This window comes from Salmo salar, chromosome 13, assembly GCF_965601325.2.
Source record: "Salmo salar chromosome 13, fSalSal1, whole genome shotgun sequence".
NCBI lineage: Eukaryota > Metazoa > Chordata > Actinopteri > Salmoniformes > Salmonidae > Salmo > Salmo salar.
In genome coordinates this window covers 101,563,922-101,577,284 of record NC_138303.1, presented here as the reverse complement: position 1 = coordinate 101,577,284, position 13,363 = coordinate 101,563,922, and the positions used below count along the sequence as shown (strand labels likewise).

General features: G+C 41.1%; 1 protein-coding gene across 1 annotated transcript; it reads left to right on the top strand.

Moving 5' to 3' along the window:
* The first annotated feature begins 1,467 nt into the window (after positions 1-1,467).
* Positions 1,468-12,862, top strand: LOC106568414 (uncharacterized). The gene is made up of 5 exons (XM_014138736.3): positions 1,468-1,519; positions 2,144-2,306; positions 2,556-8,285; positions 8,689-8,833; positions 9,505-12,862. The coding sequence occupies exons 2-3, from the start codon at positions 2,152-2,154 to the stop codon at positions 4,267-4,269; spliced, it is 1,869 nt and encodes a 622-aa protein (XP_013994211.3). The 5' UTR covers positions 1,468-1,519; positions 2,144-2,151; the 3' UTR covers positions 4,270-8,285; positions 8,689-8,833; positions 9,505-12,862.
* The last annotated feature ends 501 nt before the right edge of the window (positions 12,863-13,363 follow it).

The window sequence follows — 13,363 nt, the reverse complement described above, 5'->3', positions numbered from 1 at the left end:
ATTGCTATTTTACGAGAAAAATAGCATAAAAATTGATTTTAAACAGCGTTTGACATGCTTCTAAGTACGGTAATGGAATATTTTGATTTTTTTTTCACGAAATGTGCTCGCGCGTTACCCTTCGGATAGTGACCTGAACGCACGAACAAAACGGAGGTATTTGGATATAACTATGGATTATTTGGAACCAAAACAACATTTGTTGTTGAAGTAGAAGTCCTGGGAGTGCATTCTGACGAAGAACAGCAAAGGTAATCAAATTTTTCTAATAGTAATTCTGAGTTTAGTGAGCCCCAAACTTGGTGGGTGTCAAATTAGCTAGCCTGTGATGGCCGAGCTATGTACTCAGAATATTGCAAAATGTGATTTTGCCGAAATGCTATTTTAAAATCTGACATAGCGTTTACATAAAGGAGTTCTGTATCTATAATTCTTAAAATAATTGTTATGTATTTTGTGAACGTTTATCGTGAGTAATTTAGTAAATTCACCGGAAGTTTGCGGTGGGTATGCTAGTTCTGAACATCACATGCTAATGTAAAAAGCTGTTTTTTGATATAAATATGAACTTGATTGAACAAAACATGCATGTATTGTATAACATAATGTCCTAGGAGTGTCATCTGATGAAGATCATCAAAGGTTAGTGCTGCATTTAGCTGTGTTTTTGTTTTTTGTGACATGTATGCTTGCTTTGTGTGATTATTTTTGGCAGGGTACTCTCCTGACATAATCTAATGTTTTGCTTTCGCTGCAAAGCCTTTTTGAAATCGGACAATGTGGTTAGATTAAGGAGAGTCTTGTCTTTAAAATGGTGTAAAATAGTCATATGTTTGAGAAATTGAAGTTATAGCATTTTTGAGGTATTTGTATTTCACGCCACGCACGCGATTCCACTGGCTGTTGACTAGGGTGGGACACAAACGTCCCACCTAGCCCAGAGTTAAGAGATCACAGCCACACCGCAAGCTGGCAAATAATTGAATAAGAGATCAATTGTAAAATGTAAATATAACAATCATTTTATTGAAATGTACATGCAAAAAACAATGTCAAGATGTAAAAACAATGAAAGACTGAACACTATCATGTATTATCTCTGATATAAAGTTAACACAGGTTAAATGCAATAGTGGACTATAGTATTAAAGTTCCACGAGAAAAATATACATTTTACTCTACAATTGACAATGAGGTTGTTTAATTTGAACTCTCTCTGAAATTTCTGAACTCAATAACACTTTTGTAAGTAAGTAGTGTGGGAAGACCATAAACCTTTAGAGGAAAATATGGGTGAGGACTCAGATTACCCTTAAACTCAGTGTTATAAACTGCATGGAATTTATGATGTGTTATGGATATTTGAAAATAATGTGGAAATGCTTGATTTAAATCTTAAAGGCGTAATCCATAATTTGATTCAGCCCAAATGCCAGTGAGTTTTTTTAGCCAATCGAAGCATTGGGGGCGGGTCTAAGACAAGCACAAACACCGTTCCCACTCACAGTGAAGGAGCAAGGTAGGGACATTGTATTTATTTATTTATTTATCATTTAGTTATGAACAATTGTCCCATTGAGATATAAATCTCTGTTTTATGGGAGCCCTAGCTAAGAAGTAAAGGCTAGATAGTCTGTGTAATGGATTATAAAGTCTGTAAAGTAGATAAGGCCTGTTTTTCTGTACTAGCTAGCTAGATAGTGTTAGCCTCAGTGGCTATTTAGGGTGTTCAAGGAACAGCTGTTGTTGCTCTACCAAAAATAGCTGCTGTAGATATGGACACTTATTCCGGAGAGTGGCTTGCATGCATATCAATAAATCAGGCCTGTGCCAGAAATGATTGTACATCATAGTTTATTTGAAAATACAGCTTCTGTAAACGAGTCAAAAATATTTGATGATAAATTTAAAACTATTGCCAAATAATAGTTAGGCATTGCTCTTTGCTAAGAAGCAATTTAGTTTTTTGACCATTTTGATTGAAAACAATCACAGTTTTTACCCAGAAATGATTTGATATTGATATAAAATGGCTGCATTGGGCCTTTAAAACTACACTCATCCCAGATCTGCAATAAATGAATGCCAGTGTCTGGACAATACTAACATGCTGTCATACATGCTATGTGTTTTTTTCTGTCAGGAGGTGGCATGATGTCGTCAGACAGGGATAAAAGGGCTGTGTTTGGTAAAGGGATCGCGTTCGACCCCTGCCAGCTTCGAGACCCTTGGGAGAACAGACCTCAGAAGATCAGTGAGAAGGGACGACAGGAGAAGGAGGGGCAGGAAAATAGAGACCTGAATCGGTAAAATCACAAAACAAATCTAATACATGAACACAGACTTTCAGAAAGACTTTCAGACAGACTTTCAGACAGACTTTCAGACAGACTTTCAGACAGACAGACAGACATGGGGGTTGTTGAGGTCTGGTCTGTTTCATGGTCTGCCTCTAATTTTCTCCCCATCCTCAACACGATTCTTGATCATCTCCTCAATAATGTTATGGTGTTGTTTTTTTCTAATTCGCTATGGTTCTGTGTGTTCATCCGTAGGCTTATTAAAGAGCGGCACATTCGACTGATGGCATTGGAGAAGAAAGGAAAGGGCAGAAAGATGGTGTATTGTCCTCTACTGAAACGGTTTAGGCTTGATCCTCCACTAGACGCAGCCCCGCCCCCGCCCCCACCCCCACCCACTCCCAAGAAATCACCACGACGGGTGAAGATAGAGATCCCCAAGCCAGTGGAGAAGAAGCCCACCCCACCTAAACCATCACCTCCTCCTCTGCCCAAAGTCATTCTCTCTTACAAAGACTTACAAAGACGATCTGAGGGAAAATGGTGGAGGGGTATTAGGGATAGAGAACTACCGAATGGTCCAAGTGAATGGTCAAAGCCCTTTAAGTGTCGACCACTGCAGTTCAGTAGAATCCTTTACGACCAAACATTGTCGTGGCAGCGGGGATGGCCAACGTTCAGCCGGGAAAAAAGCAACAAACTACTGAAAGTTAAACCTTTGGATGACAAAGTTAACCTTAAAGAGTGGAAGGATTCTTGGAAGATGTCCAGGCCTTTACCCAAGCAGCACACAGAAAACAGGGGCATTACAGAAAAAGTAAAGGCTTTCAGAGAGTGGCAGAATCGCTTGGCAATCAGCAGAAATAGAACATCTACGGCAGTGGAGAAGAAAGGAAAGAACAGCGACATGTCTAACTTCAGGTCTAAAGTGGCACCTCCACCAAATATACATAAATCTGAGCCACCAACTCATGAGAAGAAACATGAACCACTCCTTCAGCTGAGGAAGGAGAGCTCTGAGGAAAATAAGCCCACCGTACCCAAGAGCGCAAAGCCCCCAGCCCCACAACCCAAGGAGAAGAAGCTGCTTGCTAGAAAACCGTCACCTCCTCAGGATGACACAGTAAATCTTCCATGGTGGAAGAAAGTTTGTAGGACGTCCAAGCCTTCACTCAAGCAGCACACAGAGAATCAGATGATTGCAGAAACTGTGAAGACAGGGACGGGCGATGACATGTCTGACTCCAGAAAAATCGTGATGAGCCTTGACAATGATGCTGACATTGAAGCAGCACATTTGGAGTCCAGGTTTGGAGACCAGGTTTGGAGGCCAGGTTTGGAGGCCAGGTTTGGAGGCCAGGCCAAGGTGGTACCTCCACCCATACCACCCACAAAGAAATGTGAACCACCCAAGAAATCGCAGTTTGATGCCCCCCAAATAACTCAGGCTTCATCGGACATACTTGATGTCGATAATTGGTCAGAAGCCTGGAAGACTCAACCACTGTTGTTGAACATTAAAGAACAAGTATCTCTGGAGGCTTGGGAGCAGGAATGGCCAGAGTTCACAGAGGAACAAAATGATAAACGACTGAATGCTAAGCCTTTGGATGACAATGTAAATCTTACAGAATGGGGGGATGCTTGGAAGACGCCCAAGCCTTTAGCCAAGCAGCACACTGAGGACTTGACGGTTACAGAGACAGTAAAGCCCAAAGCCTTGACAGGTTGGAGAGAGGCAAGGAGGCTCTCTGGTGACAATGTTCAAAATAATCCTCCAAGCCTGAAGGATTGGCGTGACTCGTGGAGTTTCTGCCAAGAGCATCGCTGGTGGAAGGTTTCTATGGACTCCCAGATGTCAAAACAACTTTTTTCCCATCTAAGGAAAAGGGGCGGAGGGCTTTTTTTGTTTTGTTTTTTGTTTTTGTTTCTTTGTTTTCTTGGACACAATACGGACTGGGGACAATAGGACTTAATTACCATGACAGCCATGAAGCAAGCAAACATTACAAACAAATAAACAACACATTTAGGTTAAGACAAAAACAATGACAACCATGCATTACTATCATTATAACCTAATTAACTTAAAGTAACTTTTAAAAGACCAAACTCGAAGAAAACTGTTAACAGTATGTGATGGGACATGTAAGGAAAGGAAAGGGAAGGAAAAGAAGGCTGGTAGAAAGTGAGATGTTATGGCAAGGATTTTGTAAAGTGTATGTATGCAGATGGGATTAGGCTGTGGGGGATTGTGGGCTGAGGGCCCTTGGGTAATATTTTTGTCAGCAGATAAACTTTAGAAAAGATGGTGGATAAATGAAGATATCTTACGACGTTTACCATTGAAAAAAATGGTCACAGTTCCGGTCTACTTAAGGAGTGGCTCTCGGGTCTGGTATAATTAGTTAATTGACTGTACTGTATATGAACCAGAAAGAATTAAGGAGTGAGATGTTTCGCTTCCTCCTCTGTCTCTGACTGTAGGCATTTCCTAATTCCATCAGGACCCAAACTGACAGAGCTGCACTAGTTGACTTCAAGAAACCCGAAGAAGCTTCCTTTTCAGATATGTAGTGTTTGATATTAGCGAATGTGGGACACATTTTATTTTTACGTGGGCAAGGATGTGACAGGGTGTAGCTGATATTGTTGAGTTAATTAACATAGTCATGTTACATGCCTCCTATTGGTCTGTTCAAACTGATTCTTTGTGTTTTGTCTTAATTGATTGCAGGTGTGACTGCGGAGCATGCGTCTCCTCCTGTTATCTTAAAATGGCTGCATTTCCTGCCAACCAGGAAGAGGAAAAAAGAGCCGCTGCTACCTCCAAGTCCTTAGACTAGCTCTAGCCTATGGACTGAACTCCCAATCACAGTTGAAAATAATTATATCTAGTCTCTGTGTTTATTGTGACATTCTGAGTACATCTTGTCGGCTCAGTGTCTGTGGGGACTTGGAGACAGTCAGCAAAGGTAATTCTTGTTTTTTTGTGTGTTTGTGGGCTTGGCTATACCATGCATGTAGCACTTTAAAGTCTTTCAGACATTTTTGAGTGAGATGAATGCATTTTTTGTTACACTTAATACAGTTTGCTGTGTGCACTATAGATGGGTTAGCTGATAACGTCATAAACGATTCACACATTTCAATGGTGAGTTGTGATTCTGGATGGCCAGATAGCTTCCAACAATGACAAACTGCCTGTGGGGAATCGTAAGTGACTAGTTTCATGTTCTTTATGTGTCTTGTTGAGGTGTTTTGACTGGTTTCATGTCAATGCTAATATGGCAAATTTGCTAGCTAGCAAACCAACAGTAGCAGTGTATTTGAGACAAGTGCTCATTGTGTAAATGTATGTTTTCAATAAACATTTGACAAATCAATTATATTTATTCAATCTAAGCCAACTGTTTGTTTTGCCCCATAGCTCTGCATGTGCTGGTTGCTCAACAACCAACCTGTCTATAGTTGCTGTGCTTTAAGATACTTTTACTAGCCTTAATTGAATATTGCATTTAAACACTGAAGTCTTACATGAATGCCTTGTTGTATTAGACACACAACTGTAACCTTGAAATATTGCTTGTAATAACATTAAAGAGGCGCTAACTTGCCGATTCCGCTTGGGATTTTTCGTTACTCATTAAGAACATTTAGATTTATGTCTTGGAGTTGTAGTTCAATGTGGGTGTGTTTTGTTTGTCCCTCTTCAGTCACCGCCCCAAACAGGCCACCATACCGACTGGCTTATGAACCGTGAGATGCAGCATGCCAACATGATCGGTCAGGGAAGCCTCAAGCATACTGCATTTCCTGCATTCTAGATGTAGCTCTCTTTAATGAAAATTGTTTGTGATGCTAACGTTAGCTCACGAATGTGAGGATGTTTGAAAGCCCATGCCGTTTAAACCCCCCCCCCCCAAAAAAACATGAATATTCTTTCAAAATAACATTTGTGACAATATCTTAAACGGTATATATTGTCTAAACAAGTCCAAGGTGTTGTGTGCTAATGGTTAGTTTGGCTGCCTGTAAATAAATGGGTGGGTTGTAAGTTTATTCTGGTGAGTGATTGGATAGCGTGAACTGGGCAGCTGTTATCCGGAGGATTTGATTACTGCCAGTCGTGATTAGACTGCCATGCAGTGAGCCAATGGGGGCAGGATTTAAATCACAACCCAACTCATGTTAAGTTTTGACATCCTCAGTTACACAAATCTTACAAAACTGTTTTGGAATATATTGACATTATGACCAATTATCCTACTTACAGATTTTGGTACTGGAATAAATGTTTGACTGAAATCGATGGCACAGGTCATTTTCAACCAGAGAAGTGGGTTCTTGTGCTCAGTTGCACTTTAAATATTAGTTAATTCAATTAAAAATCATTTTGTGCTACTGTGTAGTGCGCTTTCCATGATTTCAGTACTGTCAAGTGTTTTATTTTTTCACTGCTCCATTCTTACATTTTTTTTGCTTGAGGACCTTCCCTCTATGCTACCTTTTTATTTAAAAAAAAAAAATCAAGTATTAAATGGTGTCGTCAGCAGGAGCAGCTATATGTATAATTTAAATCCCCCATGTTACATAATCATACATTCTATTTGGAATTCTCATTTGTTCCATGTAATTTGAATATTCTTTTGTTCATAACTGTCACGTGTGTGTATAGACGGACCAAGGCGCAGTGTGAGTAGCGTTCCACATCTTTAATATAAAGTGAAACTATGCAACATAATAAACGAAACGTGACGACAATGAAACTACACAAACACAATATCCCATAACCCACAGGTGGAAAACATGCTACTTAAGTATGATCCCCAATTAGAGACAACAATTACCAGCTGCCTCTAATTGGAATCATACAAATCACCCAAACAGAAAAACTAAACTAGAACCCCACATAGAAAATATAAACTAGATTAACCCCCCAGTCACGCCCTGACCTACTCTACCATAGAAAATAAAAGCTTTCTATGGTCAGGACGTGACAATAACGTTTGGAAAAAAAACATATGGAAGAGACTTTAGACAAGACAACTTATGCATGTATTAATGTAAATTGAAAAATGTATGCTTTTCCTTGTTTGAAAAATATGGCAAATTTGGCCTCGAAGTTCTGTCGAGGTTGTTCATGTTCACTGGGATATGAATTCCAAGAATGTCTACTGGGCCACTTGTCCCATGAATGGCACACCACATGGACTCAAAGTTGGAGTGTTTTAGGGAACCCAGGATAAGTAGTGAGCACTTGTCATAGTGATGGCATGACAAAACCATCCAATCCTGTAAAAATAGATCAGAGTCACCGTGGTTTAAATAGAGCACAGAGCCATCCAGACCTGACACAGAGACATATAAACCATTTTTATCCAAGTGACAAGAGACATTGATTTTACAATTTATAACATATAGTGGATTACAGAATGAATGAGTTTACTCTACAAATATCAGTATCATAGTTATTTAAGGCCCCTGAACTCAATGCTTTTGCAAATTGAAATACAATACCAGTTTGTAGCATGGGAAGAGCTAAGCATATTAGGGAAAATAAAATAATGGAGGTGAGGAAAAGTCAGATTGAGGTTATTTAAACAAATACATTCAATTTCAATTCTCCTGAATTTTGAAATATCCTTTTTCTTCAGAATCATAGGTTACATAGAACTCATGGCATGGCCATATGATATTTAACTTTTCTCATATTTCAGTGGAACTGTTTGTCTTTGTAATGAATCTACAGTATAAACCACAACCTGGGATTGGATTCATCCCACGATTGAAGCTTCTTCAGTTTCTCAGCCAATTATAGCACAGGGGGTGAGTCAGTTTGGCAAGTCACACAGACAAGAAACAGTGCGCTGTACACACAGTAAAGGAGCAAGGGAGGAAGATTCTATATATTTATCGTTCTTTATCCAGACCAGTGACATTGGGAAAGGAATCTATTTTTTTCACGGGAGCCCTGGCCAAGAAGTAAGAGCTAGCTAATCTTTGTTAGTTAGTGAAATTCAAAACCAGTTATTTTCTGTTATTCCAACTAGCTAGCTTGTATTAGCCTTAGTGGCTGTTTATGGTGTCCATGGAACAGCTGTTGCTCTCCCAAAAATAGCTGCATCTTTTATGGGCACTTACACTGCACTTTGACTGTATAAACGTATTTGATGAATTTGGAGCTTTAAAATGGTAATTTTTATTTCTGTATTATTGTGTTTGCACCGGGTGACATGCCTTTATTTTGTGGGAAATAAAAACTCTTGAACCTGAACTCTTATACTCTTGAACTTATACGAGCCTTAATATTTATCTCATTCATTCATACCATTGTCTCTGGGCTACACTAAAATGGTGTTATACACGCTATGTGTTTTCCTGTCAGGAGGTGGCATGATGTCGTCAGACAGGGATAAAGGGACAGTGTACGACAGCTTCCAGCTCATGAACCAATGGGAGAACAGAGCTAAGCAGTTCAGTCAGAAGGGACAACTGGAAAAGGAGAGACAAGGAAAGAGTGCCTTGAATGGGTAAGACTGAACATACAATGACTCACATTAACCTTTCTCAAAATTAATTTTCTTCCAAAAAGTGAACTATCACTTCAAAGTACATCAACTATATTCATGGTTTGGATTCAAATACATATTTTTTAAGACAGTGTGGCATCATGGCATCATATCATTATCCACTCTATTTCTTAAAGCATGTCAATCTTTGAATGCCCAGGGACCTATAGGATCAGCTTTGTCAGCCATAACACCTTGATAATGTGTGTGCAATTAAGCAATAAGGCCTGAGGGGGTGTGGTATATGGCCAATATACCACGTCTAAGGGCTATTAAGCAAGACGCAAGGCGTCTTAACAGCCCATTTACCGCAAACCTCTGAGGTGCCTTATTGCTATTATACACTGGTTATCAACGTAATTAGAGCAGTATAAATGTTTTGTCATACCCGTGATATACGGTCTGATATACCACAGCTGTCAGCCAATCAGCATTCAGGGCTCGAACCAACCAGTTTATAATATGTAATACACCGCAATGCATTATAAAATTTCATGCTGGCTTTGATTAAAAAAACGATTTAATTGTTTTTAAAAAGTGACTATTGAATAACAACCTACAGTATAAGGGCAGTTTAATATTATTGTGTTATTATAAAAAAATGTACCCTGCTGTGGTGCTGTCTTCCACAGGCTTTACAAAAAGTGGCAGTCTTGCTTGGCGAACAAAAATGGAACCCCTACGGCAGCGGAGAAGAAAGGAAAGGGCAGCGACATATCTGACTTCAGAAAGGTTGCGGTGATCCCAGACATTGATGCTGACATCAAAGGAGCCATGTTTAAGGTGGTACCACCACCAAAGATTCCCAAACCTGCTCCATCCCCACCACCACCACCCAAAAAGAAACCACCCAAGAGGGCAAAGCCCCAAGTTCTCAAACCAGCCGGGGGCTGGGATGAGTCATGGAAAAGCCTGAAGCCCCCAGAGCAGGAAGTCCAACCTGAGGAAAAATGGTGGAGGGATTTTAAGCCAGATAGATACCTACCTCTCAGCGAATGGGCAAGGCCCTTCAAGTGTCGACCACTGTTATTCAGTTTCATCCTTCACCAGCAAACAGAGTGGTGGCAGCGAGGATGGCCAGTGTTCAGCCGGGAACAAAGCAACAAACTATTGAAAGCTAAGACTTTGGATGTCGAAGTATACCTTCCAGGGTGGGAGGACGCTTGGAAGACATCCAGATCTTTATCCAAGCAATACATTGAGAACAAGATGATTACAGAAACAGTACAGCCCAAAGCCTTCTTCCCAGGCTGGACAGAATCTTGGAAGGTCGCAGGTGAAAATGTCCAAAACAGTGGCCGATATCTTAGGGATTGGCACGAGTCCTGGAGTTTGTGCCAAGAACACCACTGGTGCAAGGCCCCCATAGACTCCCAGTTGATGTCAAAACATGTGTTCTCCGATGAGTTGTTGATCTCCCAGCTTGATGAGGAGATCCCATCTTCATCAGATTGGATAGAGTCCTGGAAATCTGTGAAATCTCAGCCCCAGTCCCAGTCCCAAGAGTCCCAGTCAGAGCCCAAAGGGACTGAATTAGAGGTAGAAATGTCCCATGTGCCACTGCATCTCCAGTTCCACAAGCTTAACACACCTTTCTCAAACTGGCACGAGTCTTGGAAAGTGTCAACTGCAAATAACGAAGCAATTGAAGATGGATGGAAAGGTTCCTGGAAAATATATAGTCAGAATCAAAATCAAAATAACACAAAAGCCCAAAGAGATGTTGTGTTTTTCTCAAATAAGTACAAGACCCAAAGGTTGCGGGGTGTCGACAGCATGCCTCAGAGTGAATGGTCTAAATCCTGGAAGACCCCCATGCCTCCCCAACATACTTTCTTGCCAGGTTGGAAAGAATCTTGGAAACAAAACAGCAATCCATATTGGAAGGATTGGCATGAGTCCTGGAGTTTATGCCAAGAACACCACTTTTGCAAGTCCTTTATGAACTCCCAGTACTGCCATCATGCCATGATGATGTCAAAATGCTTGCTGACTAATGAGCTGTTGAGCTCCCAGCTTGATGAGGAGATCCCATCTTCATATGAGTGGATAGAGTCCTGGAAATCTGTGAAACCTTATCCTCAGTCCCAATCAGATTCAGAAGAAACTGAATCAGAGTTGGATATGTCCCATGTGCCACTGCATCTTCAGTTCTACAAGCTTAACACACCTTTCTCAAACTGGCATGAGTCTTGGAAAGTGTCAACTGCGCAAGCTGTAGCAGGTAAAGACGAACAAGAACATCCTTCAACAGAATGGACTGATTCCTGGAAGATATCTTGGATGAATCTAAATAAAAATGACTTAAAACCCCAAAAGGATGTTGTATTTTTCTCAAGGCATAAGACTGAATGTTTCTTGAGTGTTGACTGTATGGTCCAGAATGAATGGTCTGAATGCTGGAAGACCATCAAGCCTACCCAATACACTGAGACACAGGAGGAGGAGGAGGAAAAAGATAGCCATTCTGATTCCTCAAAAAATGTGTCACATCTAATAGAGATTCCTTTGAATGATTGGGCAGAATCATGGAGGTTCAAGCCAGAGGACGAGAGCCCCACCTCACCCAAGACGGCACAGCCCCTAGCCCCAAAACCAGAGGAGGAGATGCTGAAAGCCAGCACACCATCACCTCCTCAGCCTTACAAATACAATCTTAACCAGGCAAGCTGGGGTGATTCCTGGAAAATCCTGAAGCCCCCACAGAAGGAAGTCCCATCTGAGAAAAAATGGTGGAGGGCGTTTAAGCAGGACAGAAATCTACCTTTCAATGAATGGGCAAAGCCCTTCAAGTGTCGACCACTGCTATTCAGTCGCTTACTGCACACACAAACAACATCCTGGCAGCAGGGATGGCCAGCGTTCAGCCGGGAACAAAGCAACAAACTACTGAATGCTAAGCCTTTGGATAACAAAGTAAACCTTCTGGAGTGGGAGGATGCTTGGAAGACACTCAAGCGTTTACACAAGCAGCATGCTGAGAACAAGATGATTACAGAAAGAGTACAGCCCGATGGCTTCTTGCCAGGTTGGATAGAATCTTGGAAGGTCGCAGGTAACAATGTCCAAAACAACAATCCATATCTGAAGGATTGGCGTGAGTCCTGGAGTTTTTGTCATGAACATCACTCATACAGGGCCTCTATAGACTCCCAGAATCGGCAGTATCTCCCAGTATCACTAAAACACAAGCTGTCCAATGATCTGTTGATCTCCCAGCTTGATGAAAACATTACGTCCTCACCAGAAGGGTGAGGACGTGCTGAAGACAACATGCTGAAGACAACATGCCTCAGAATGAATGGTCTGAATGTTGGAAGACACAGCAGCAGCACCAGCAGCAGTTGGAGGACTGGGCAGAGTCTTGGAGGTTATCTGTCGCCCCAGAATCCAACAACTCAGTATCACTAGACCGGTGGAAACAATCATGGAGACTCTCAAACCCAAATCACCCACATCAGCTTAACCAGGGCACAGAGCCTCTCATACACAACGGCCCCAAACACCACATGCAACTCCACGCGGTTGAACTGCCCCAGGCAGAATGGAGCAACTCCTGGCAGTACCTCAAGTCAGACACTGGATCCTAATACGAAGAAGAAAACAGACATACAGTAGAACATTATAACATGTACGTCAAATGATCAGATGTGTATTTGATCCTATACTATTTATACTTAATGTCAATATACATACTTGTTAAATGTCTTATTACTGGACACATTGGAGTGTGACGAGCAGAATTCTCTGCTGCAGAGAGGAGGTTGGGGTGAATGAAGTGTATAATGCGTGGTTTGCATAGCTGTTGGAAACTTTAAACCTAACCTAATCTCAACCTAATCTAATCTATTCTATTGATTGAAATGTTGTTGTTTTCTATTGGCTGTTGTTGCTACTTCTATTGTTGCTGGTTGTCTTTGTGACTAAATTAATGCTTGATTGACGAACACTTTATCCATCTTGGATTAATAAATATATTTAATTATCATATTAATTGCTAAAGTATCATCAATGTTGAAGGTTTCTCTCAAATTGCCAGAGCATTCACCAGGACTGAACTGGGATCTTATAACGATGTGCGGTGAGAGTCGGGAAGCAAGTTCAGGGAGTGAGTGTTTAAATTAATAACTTAATACAAAACAAGAAACATGCACAACGTACAGACATGACACTGGAACAGAAACAATGACACCTGGGGAAGGAACCAAAGGGAGTGTCACATATAGGGCAGGTAATCAAGGCGGTGATGGATTCCAGGTAAGTCTGGCGCCATAACGAGCAGCCTGGTTACCTAGAGGCCGGAGAGGGAGCACACGTGACAGATCTGAATTCAGGACAGGCATTTCTAACACAAAAAACAAAATAATCAACATTCTGTCCAAAAACAACCATTTAGACAGGACCACTGGGCTAAAGATGGACCAGCTCATCTGGCATTTGGGCAAACCTTTGGTGTTCACCTTTTGACATTTTTCTGTTCCAGGCTATTAT

Excerpts from the sequence above, each read along its gene's own strand:
- LOC106568414 (XM_014138736.3), top strand. The coding sequence starts at position 2,152 with ATGATGTCGTCAGACAGGGATAAAAGGGCTGTGTTTGGTAAAGGGATC. Across the intron at positions 2,307-2,555 it reads GAAAATAGAGACCTGAATCG|GCTTATTAAAGAGCGGCACA; the intron begins GTAAAATCACAA and ends GTTCATCCGTAG.